This window comes from Rhinatrema bivittatum, chromosome 3, assembly GCF_901001135.1.
Source record: "Rhinatrema bivittatum chromosome 3, aRhiBiv1.1, whole genome shotgun sequence".
Classification (NCBI taxonomy): Eukaryota; Metazoa; Chordata; class Amphibia; order Gymnophiona; family Rhinatrematidae; genus Rhinatrema; species Rhinatrema bivittatum.
Window position 1 is genome coordinate 29,056,431 of NC_042617.1, and position 10,921 is coordinate 29,067,351.

The 10,921-nt window shown below is 48.1% G+C and overlaps 1 protein-coding gene across 4 annotated transcripts in view; it reads right to left on the minus strand.

Annotated features, from left to right (window-relative positions):
• Window positions 1-10,921, minus strand: part of XDH (xanthine dehydrogenase) — a 153,223-nt gene that overhangs the window by 125,534 nt on the left and 16,768 nt on the right. Inside the window, exon 1 of one of the 4 annotated variants that reach the window (XM_029593029.1) lies at window positions 9,203-9,404. The exons of the other annotated variants lie outside the window; for them this stretch is intronic. Coding sequence (XP_029448889.1) covers window positions 9,203-9,328 — 126 coding nt within the window. The 5' untranslated portion in view covers window positions 9,329-9,404. Of the gene's footprint in view, window positions 1-9,202; window positions 9,405-10,921 lie in introns of those variants that run through there. 4 annotated transcript variants of the gene reach the window in all.

A 10,921-nucleotide genomic window follows, 5' to 3' on the forward strand; every position in this document is an offset into this window, starting at 1 on the left:
GGGCGTCCATGATCGGAGGCCCCACTGCCTTCCAACGTCCATGGCCGCTGCCTTGAGCACCCGGCCGGCTGTCCAAGATCGGGGCTTCCGTTTATGGACCTTCCCACCTGTATCCGGGCATCCATGATCGGAGGCCCCGCTGCCTTCCAACATCCATGGCCGCTGCCTTGATCACCTGGCCGGACGTCCAAGGCCGCGGCTTCCATTCATGGATGTTCCTGCCTCTTTCCGGACGTCCATGACTGAAATGCTCTGCTGCCTGTACGGACGTCTGTGCTTCTGTCTATCTGGTTGATTTTCCCTTTGTATTCCATGTGATCCTCTTCTGCTTGGGTGTTTTTATTTTATTTTATTATTTAACAGCTTTTCTATACCGACATTAAAGTACACATCATATCGGTTTACATAATAACAAAAGATGGAAAGTACAATTAACAGGGGATGGGGAGGTGGACAACCGAAAGGCAAAGGTAGGAGGCTTGAAAACAGCGAACCTGACAAACTAAAATAAAAGGAGAGAAAGGGGATAGATGGAACATAGTTAACAAATTACCTTTGTATTCCATGTGCTCCTTTTCTGTTTTGTAGATTTTCGCTTTGTATTCCATGTGCTCCTTTTCTGTTTTGTAGATTTTCTCGTTGTATTCCATATGCTCCTCTTCTATTTGGGTGATTTCCCTTTGTATTCCATGTGCTCCTCTTCTGTTTTGTAGATTTTCTCTTTGTATTCCATGTGCTCCTCTTCTGTTTGGGTGATTTCCATCTCTCCAGCATCTGTAGAGGTGTCCATGTCCGGAGCCTCTGAGATGCCCAGAGATGGATGGTACAGTTGAACCCTGGCATGGCTCCCATCTCTCGGGCGTCCGTAGAGGCGTCCTTGTCCGGAGCTTCAGAGACGCCCAGAGATGGATGGTACAGTTGAACCCAAACAGAACACATACCTCCTCCAGTCTTGCTGCTGGGTTCTCCGGTCTTGCTGCTGGGCTCCCTTGTTGGCCTCTCCAATCTGCCGAACATTTCGAGCATTTCTCGCTCTGCTTCTCAACCGAATGAAAAATATCGCCAGAGCCAATATATGCATGTTGTCCATGGCGCTGTCCGGTACGAAGCTGACTGAACACCACACTAATGCCAGGGTCAGGGTAGGCGGTAAATATTGAGGTTAAAGACGCGGTAAATAAGCTGGCTAAGAAGGTGATAATTTGGGCGCACGTTACTGTATCGGGGGGAATAGCTAATCTGATCATTAACATATCATATACATGCGGCGGGCGGTAATGGATACGCGTCTTTTTCGGCAAGCGCTAAGGACGCGTAAAAGCCGATACTGAATCGCGTGTCTGTCTTACGCGCTCAAAACGTGCGTCCAAAGCGGGTTAAAAAACGGGCAACCGCGGCCGCGCTTTACGTATCGGCTGCGCTTTATTGTATCGGCCCGAGAGAGAGGCCTAGTATCATAGGAGAGACCTGGGAATCTCAGGCCTAGGCTTAGGGCAGGCCACAAGGCAAGGAAGAGTCAGAAGGCCCACAGGCCACAGAACAAGGCTTAGAACAGAAGGCCAGATGGCCACAAGGCAAGACAAAGGCAAGGCTGGCATCAGAATTCCCAGAGGCCACGAGACAAAGCTAGGAATGGCTTGAGAAAGCCGCAAGGCAGAGGAGGCTAAAGTAGGGAACCAAGAAGGACTTGATGCTGAAGCAACGAAGGGAAGAACAGTTTGGATTAAGTAGGGCAGGAGTCTAGGTGTGGCACAGGCAGGCAAGGAGAGCTGGGATAGCCAGGGAAGAGAGCTCCTGGAGGTCCCCTGCTGGCACGGAGGCTGAAGCACAGACTTAGGACAGGAGCCAGAGAATGTTGGAGAATAGTTCAGAGCCGAGCTCACTGGGGTCCTCTGGTGGAGGGGAGACCGCACAACTGCCGGAATCACAACACACTGGATTTGATCTTTGTGCCTGTAGATTCCAATAGTCTGTTTATCAAGTCCCAAGTCCTTTGGTCAGATCATTTTATTGTCTCTTTTAATATGGTATTAAAGGGGAAGAGATTTTTCTTTTCATCTAATTGTTCCTTTAAGTCAATTAAAGATTTTGCTGCTATGGATTTAATCAAGTTTTCAGAGGAACTGGAAGTTTTTCAAAATAGGTTTTGTGACTTAACATTGAAGGAGTAATTGATGTGTTGGGATTTTGAGTTAACTGCTCTTGTCGAGAAATTGTGCCCATTGAAGAAGAAGGATATTAAATGGGGGAGGAGTGCCCCAAGGTTTTCCGAGAACCTTTGCATTCTGAAGAGACAGGCTCGTCAAGCTGAGCAGGCTTGGATCAAGTTACAAACTTTATAGAAAACAAGGGTTCTTGGAGGATTCTCTCTAACTCTTATAAGTCAACCATTGTAGAAGCTGATATAAATGCTTTCAGCACATGAGAGTCGTAGTCCCAAGGCTTGGTTCGCTGTGAACATTCCAGATAAAGTCTGCCCATAAAAAGTACTTTACCCTCCCTAGGTAAAGCATATCACGTGTACACAATAATAGCTATATACAATATCCAATCCTGTAAAATAATTCCAGACATACTGAGGTCAATATTCAGAAGAATTTAGACGGATAACTTAAAAGTTACCCATCTAAATAAATGTTTGGGCACTTGCAGGTAGAGCCACTAAACCATGACGTTTTTTTCGTGGGAGGGGCCCCGCTATCGCAGGAGGAAGGCACCACGATAGTGGACCCCTTCCCGAAAAAATATCGCTGCTGTATGGTGCGTTGTTTGATCTCTTGGCAAAACACAGCGGAACAAAACAACGCGGCTAACGGCCCTTTAGGCGCAATGGCAGCTCCATCCTCAAGGGACCAATATCGCCTTAAAGGGCTGCTGCCAAAAATAGAATAGTACCGTGGCAAAAAGAAGTTGAGCGGGGGTCACAGCTGACCCCTGGCTCAACTCAAGGCTGCCACTCCAGGTGTCCCCGACAGCCAAATGTATAAAAAAAAAAAAAAGAATGACTCCGGGCTTGGCGACCGACACCCCCTACTCCCAACCCGTCTTCACAAAATAAATTGCTCCCCCACCTCCCTTTCTGAAATCATATGGGCTGTGACTACCCCCCACTCCAATAGAACCCCAAAATCGATTGGAGTATGGTTCCTCCCCCTCCCTCCCCCTCCCCCTCATGAATAAACAAAAAGCATTGGTAGTTCAGTGGGACCCCCCCCCCAATATACAGAGTTAGCTGAATGACTTAGCTGACTAAGTCTGGTTGGGCCAAAGAACTATCCTAAAGATAGTCAGCTAACTTTTAAGATAGTGCAGCTGCACTATTGAATATATCTCCAAAGATAGCTGGATAGGTTTATCTGGCTAAGGCCTAGATTCATCAAACTGTGATGTGTCTTTGCAGGAGGCATTCCACTAATCACAGGGGGATGTAGCCGCGACAGTGGGGCCCCCTCCCCCAAAACACATCGCGGCGCTATGGCACGGTCTTTTGTGTTGCGGCCAAACACCACGACACAAAAGAATGCAGTGAGCGGCCCTGTAACACAATGGCGGCCCCCAATCTCACTGGACTGCCATCATCTTAAAGGGCCACTGGCCAAAAGAATTACCTGCACCCAAATGGGAAGGCGTCAGTGATGGCGGTCCATTTCAACCCGGGGCCGCCAGCAGAGGCGGCCCCGACTCCACGAAACTTAAAAATAAAGTTAAAGGTATGCATGCGGCAGCGGCCTCCCCCTGGCCCCCCTATGGAGGAAGGCCCCCCCTCCCACCGGTCCACTGAAAGAAGGCCCCTTCCCCGCCCCCCAATAGAGCAAGGCCGCACCCATCCCCAACGTGGGAACCATTACAAGTTAAGAGGGGTCTCAAAGGGGGGCCGGCGAGAGGTGGGAGGAGGCCTTGCTCTTTCGGGGGGGGGGGGGGGGGGGGGCTAGGGGGAAGGCCACCACGTGCACACTTTTAAATTTATTTTTAGTTTAGGAGATTGACGGCCCCGGGTTGAAATGGGGGTTAGCAATGACCCCCGCTCAACCTCACCGTTTGGCCGTGTGTTGTTTTTTTTTTTTAATACTTTTATTTTTCCCCTGCCTCTTTAAATGTACGGTGGGAGCCTCAAGACCAGCGTTAGGGTCCCGGGCCTCTCACCGCACATCTAACGCACACCAGAGAGGTGTAGTTATTTTATCGCGGCTGGCTATCTTCTTGCAAATTGCATGCAAAGAAGGTCACTGTAATAGGGGTGGGTATCTGTGTGGGGGCATGCTAATTATCACATAGAGCGTGCGATATACGTGTGCTAGAGGCTTTTATGGTGCCATAAGGCCCTAACGCATTTTAAAGGATGACCTGGTAAATTTGCTATCCAGACAGTGACTGAATATGGACCTCATTACCTTTATAGCCTCCCCGAAATGAGATTCCAAAATTGAACTCAGCTTAAATAGCTTCACCTTCCTCAGGATAGCTTACTACATTCCAAACATACAGCAGGCCGGACTTTAGTTCTGAGGTGAAACAGGGTTTAAAGCTCGCAAGACAGGCTGCTTGCACAGTTCTGAAACCACGTATCTTCTTTCGGCTAATAGAAAGACTAGAGGGCACTTCATGAAGTTAGCATGTGGCACATTTAAAACGAATCAGAGAAAGTTCTTCTTCATTCAACGCATAATTAAACTCTGGAATTTGTTGCCAGAGGATTTTTTTTGGCTAAAATAGTCTTGTTCACCTCTTTTTTAACCATGACGGTAATCATTTTACCTTCCTTCCACCTTTCTTAATGTGTGGAAGGAAGGCGCCTCTAGGATTGTATTTTTAAACAATGTCCAAGCCTGTTGAACACTTTCAACCTTTGCAGCTGCACCTTTCAGTTTTTTCTATTTTCCTCAATTTATCAAAGTTTCCCTTTTGAAAGTTTAGTATTAGAGCTGCAGATTTACTTAGGGGTAGATTTTCAAATACCGCGAATAGGCGTACTTTTGTTGGCGCTCCAGGCGCCAACAAAAGTACGCTGGATTTTAGTAGATACGCGCGGAGCCGCGCGTATCCGCTAAAATCCGGGATCGGCGTGCGCAAGGCTATCGATTTTGTATAGCCGGCGCGCGCCGAGCCGCGCAGCCTACCTCCATTCCCTCCAAGGCCGCTCCGAAATCGGAGCGGCCTCGGAGGGAATCCTCTAATGCCCTCCCCTCACCTTCCCCTCCCTTCCTCTACCTAACCCACCCGCCCGGCCCTGTCTAAACCCCATCCTTACCTTTGTCGGGGGATTTACGCCTCCTGGAGGGAGAAGTAAATCCCCGCGCGCCAGCGGGCCGCTAGCGCGCCGGGACGCAACCTGGGGGCGGGTCCGGAGGGTGCGGCCACGCCCCCGGACCACCCCGGGCCGTAGCCACGCCCCCGAGCCCGCCCCCGGAACGCTCCCGACACGCCCCGAAAACGCCGCTGCGCTCGGTCCCGCCCCCGACACGCCCCCCTCCGAAAACCCCGGGACTTACGTGAGTCCCGGGGCTCTGCGCGCGCCGGTAGGCCTATGTAAAATAGGCTCACCGGCGCGCAGGGCCCTGCTCGCCTAAATCCGCCCGGTTTTGGGCGGATTTAGGCGAGCAGGGCTCTGAAAATCCGCCCCTTATTGTCCCCCTTCCAGTTATTAGCTTAAATTTGATCATGTTATGATCACTTGCCTGTCGGGGGCTTATTACAAAAATTTTGCCCATATAATTTCTGCACCTTTGACCGCTATGTTTAACTCCTTGAGGGAAAACAATTCCCTAGCGAATCATGCCAATGTAACAGGAATTACATTTTTAGCAAAGCCGGGGAGGGATCCTGTTATCTGTAGGTCCTATAGACCTATATCCATGATTAATATAGACCACAAGCTACTGGCGAGAATCCTTGCGGAGAGACCAAAGGCTGTATTGCCTACCTCAATTCATAACGACCAAGTAGGCTTCATACCCGCTCGGGTGGCAAGTTATAATATCCGAAAGGTGGTTGACATTGTGGACTGGGTTAAATGTAATCAAATTCCCTCTGTGTTGCTAGCTATAGATGCCGAAAAGGCCTTTGACTTGTCCATTGGCCATTCTTGTTTAAAGTGTTGCAGAACATGTGTTTTGGGAGGTTTTTTCAGCAATGGGTGTCCAAGTTATTTAATTCGCCTAAAGCCAGGGTGAAGGTAAATGGCGGCTATGGCCCTAGTTTCAATATACAACGTGGAACTCAACAAGGCTGCTCACTGTCTCCAATGTTGTTTGCTCTTTTTCTGGAGCCATTTGCAGCCGGGGTACGTAGGTCAGAGCATGTTCTCTGAGTGGCGCTACCAGACACACACTACAAATTATCACTCTTCGCAGACGATCTTTTATTCACCCTCACAAAGCCTTATGACTCGCTGGTGGAGGTGGTGGGCAAGTTAGATTGTTTTCACAGAGTAGCTGGCTTCAAAGTGAATTATGACAAATCTGAGCTTTTAAATATAAATCTTCCAAGTCAAGGGATAGCTCGCATAACAGAAACCTTTCCGTTTCGATGGGCTAAAAAATCAATTAAATACCGGGAGTTCAGATTGGCTCCAATTTATCTGAGCTGTTTAAACTTAATTATGTCCCACTTTGGAGGAAAATTGAGAAATACCTTAATAACTGGAGTAGAGAACACGTTTCCTGGATGGGTCGTATAGCGGTTATAAAGATGAATGTCTTGCCTCGCTTATTGTATTTTTTTCCCACTATCCCCATTCACGTTTCTGCAGCTATTTTAAAGATGTGGCAGAAGATTTTAGGCTACATTTGGAAAAAAAGACCACCACACATTGCTAGAGCTGTCTTATTTCTTCCCAAAAAAAAGTGATGGAGGGGGTGTCCCTAACTTGTTATGGTTTTTTGGGGCAGCACAACTCCGGGCATTGGTGGTTGCTTATAATCGGATTGACATTAAACAATGGGTTTGTCTGGAGCAAGCAATGATAGGGGTAATGCCGCTGCAGGCACTTCCGTGGCAGCCCAAACAGACCTGGAGACCAGTGGACTTTATGCCGTTAGCGTTGGGGACCACACTTAAAGTCTGGAATTAATGGAAGGCTAAATTGGTGGGCCCCTTTCTATACTTTCAACTTTCTTATCTGTTTCATAATACCTGTTTTTCGGTGGGAACAGAATCGCGTGCCTTCTCCAAATGGGCTGGCCATGGTATTTTCTGCACAGGACACCTTTGGAAGGAGCGCACTATTTATTTATTTAAAGTTTTTTATATGCCGGTGTTAGTGTGTACATCACATCGGTTTACATTATAACAAAAGCTTGGAAATACATTAAACAGGGAATAACAAGGTATGGGCCGGGTGAACGCATAGAAAGGCATAGAAGTATAGAGCAACTGGCAAAAAGTTCTGAACCTAAGAAATTAAGGTGACCCCGGCTGATTTTAAAGGAACATATCAGGATTGCAAGCAGGATTTTTTGAGTTTCGCACAGGTCCGCCACTTTTTAAAAGAGCTGCAGGATACCAAGAATTTTTGCGTTTATCTAAATCGTTGTTTGAAATATATTGTGAATACTCTGATAAAATTAGAGGTGTCACATCGAAGATTTACACTATCCTTAATGTTCATTCGTCATACGCTTCTTTGCACATCGAAGCATGGTCTCAGGATTTAGAGGACATACTAAGTGAGGACGGCTGGGATTTAGTGTTTTATAAGATAGCGAAAAGCTCTATCTCTGTGGCTATACAGGAACACTGTTATAAACTATTATACCGTTGGCACTTGACCCCGGTTAAATTACATGCGATGTTTCCTAGCACAACAGATAAATGTTGGAGGAATTACAGCCAAATAGGCTCCTATGTACATTTCTGGGGGTATTGTCCCAGGATGGTTCCTTTCTGGAAAAAGATTCGTAGTTGGCTGGCCAACATGTTGGGGGGGGAGGGGGTGTGTGATACAGGAACCCAAACATACTCTGTTAAACCTCCCAATAGAGGGATTTGACACAAGTATATGTAGCCACACGATGCGAACTGGCAAAAGCTTGGAAGCAACCTGACCCTCCCTCTTTATTGGCGGTGATCCATAGACTTCATCCTCACTACCGCATGGCCCATCTTACTGCAGTGCGACAGGACAGACAGTGTGGAAGCCCTTGAGCAGGTGGTTACAGGATCAGAGCTCATCAGGATGAATAGAGTATCCTCTTATAACGCCATGGAAGCAGACAACAAGCTATAGTATTGTTTAATATTTTCTTCCTATTTATTGTATTTTATATTGTATGGTGGTATCATCTGGAGAGACGGGGAGGGAGGGTGGGGCGGGGTATAATTATACAGTTATAAAATGTGAATTGTACGGATTTTGAGACAGTATGTGGCGTGTTGTTATGGTCAATAAACGTTTATATTTAAAAAAAAAAAAAAAAATTAGGAGCACAACACTGTGCCTAAATAAGTGCCCGAAACTGAGCTCCCCAGGACGCTCAGATAAAGCACATAAAAAGCACGTGCAACGCACAACTTGGCACCTAAGCGCCCAACTAGGCACACCACTAAACGCACAATGGGCCGCACACCAAAGGTACACAAGCACAATCCGACAGAACTGAAGAGGGCAATCTGCGGCGCACAAAAAAACGCACGAAAATGCTACCGTGGCTTAGCACATGGCAAAGTAGACGAGCCTTGGAGCAGGGCCTAGCCACAAGGGCTGCTCAATTCGCCAGGCTGCCTTCTGTTACCTGAAGGCCTGTTGGATCGCTTGCCAAGCCCGGAGACCGGAGAGGGGGGAGAAACACCTACTCAACTCCCCTTCTCTTCACAAATTTTTTTTATTTAAATTACCCCGGCTGAGTGCAAGATCGGTCTCCGGCTGTAGGGGAAGAGGGCAAACAACCTTCACTGCCACACTTGGCTTCTTGCTCCCAGACCAAGGCATTCATCCAGGGCCGGTGCTAGCGATTATGCTGCCCCATGCCCTGTGCAAACAATTTCCATGCTGCCACCCTCCCCTGCCCCGATTCAGTGCTGATGCGAGGGGCTCAGCAGCCCTAGGCAAGCCATCGTGCCAAGCGTCCTTCTCTTGCGCCCCCCCCCCATCTTTCTCTCACGGGCCTTCCTGATTGGAGGAGAGAGTGGAAACTGCATGCGCACATGCGAATAGAGATGGACTTCTTCGACTGCCACCAGCGGCTTGAGCACTGGTGGCTTTTACCTTTCTCCTTCTTCGGCTGCTGGTGGCCCCGTGGCCTCTCCTGCTGCCACCGGCTCGCCACCTCCCCCAGGTGTGCCGCCCTGTGCAAATGCACGGTATGCACACCCGGTCGCACCGGACCTGCATTCATCTGGGGGACCACGGAAATCACCTCAGGAATTCTCAACTGAGGGAGGAACCATAAGGTATCACCACAGGGGAGCGGGGCAAATTAATTTCCTTCTTTTCTCCTTCAAAACTTGAAAGCGATCCCCAGTAGGGAGATGCACGTCCACCATCTGCTGGAGACGGAGAATACTGGCGGGCTGATGTCACTGCAGGGGTATATATACTGTGATGTGAGATTTGCTCCATCTCCATCTGCTGGTAGAGATGCAAAACCCACTGGTTCTGGATTCCTCTGTCTGAATGCTAAGAAAACAAGTGTTTCACCAATACTTTTATAAGGTGAACCCTCCCCCTCTTCCTTAACTCTCTGAATACCAATTAGTGCTTTCTTACTTCCTGCATTGTTGTAGTTGTAATCCACATAATTAGCATTCCAATGGTGGTGGCTTCTCTTTGACATTCAACCTTCAGCTACATCGACAAGGGGCTTGGAGAAACATATCATCTTATTCACCTTATAACAGAACTCCCTTGACACTTGGATAACCTTTGGCATCAGTTAACATAAGGATGCCACAAAATCACTCCATACATTCTGGTGAAAATGCTGCGCTTTGACTGAACCCTGCTTCTGTAGGCTTCCGATTCAGCAAGAACGGGTCCAACATGGCCGCTCTACATCCTACAAAATCCGGAGCCTCCTTTGTGGCTGGTTTTGAAGTCAGTTCATGACTTAGGCCTCACTCTTCTTTCATCTCTTTTAAATGTTTACTGTCCAGTGAGACAGTCGCATTCATCCAATGAATTACTTTCAGGAGCACCACATAAATTGAAATTTGTGGGTACCATAAAGAAGCTTCTCATCTTGTGGACCCATATTATAGGAATGCACTACACCTTGATACTCAGGGAGTCAGAGCGGCTGACCCAGCTTAGAAAGTTGTGTAAAGCTTGGCTAGTTGCCCAGGACTTTATTTCAGCTCTGCTCTTTTATGTTTCTTTTCTGTTATTTTAACTTTTTCTATTTATTTTGTGATTTGTACATTGCCTCGGATCTCTCAAACGCAATTCCTGTCCTCCAGTGCCGCAAGCCAGTCGGGTTTCCAAGATATCCACGCTGAATATTCAAGAGACGCGTTTCCATAGCACCTCCCCCATGGCATGCAAATACATTTCAAGCATACTCGTTGTGGATACCCTGCAAACTCGACTGGCTTGCGCCACTCGGAGATTGTGGCTGCCGGTGTGCTTGCCCCAGCTCTATAACACGACACCGCACGATGAAAAATCGGCCCCGAATAGCCCTGCCTCACAGAATTTCAAGCTTTCATGCAGAATTTGGCCGGGGTGGGTTAGTTGCCACATGGCAGTTGAACCCCCAGCTTAGAGGGTGGCAAGAGAAACCGCGGGGACTATGGCCACAGCATCCGTCCGTGTGGGTTTAAAAGGGAACATTGGTGGTACCTTCGGCCCGAGTAAGTAGAAAGAAGAAGCAGCAGAAGGGGGGCGAGGTTAAGGTTGGTGGTAGCAGAGAGAGCAGATAGCCTGGGATGGAATCAGTGGTGATGACTATGATCTCCCCCTAACTATGTAGCAGCTAGAAGCAAGGGG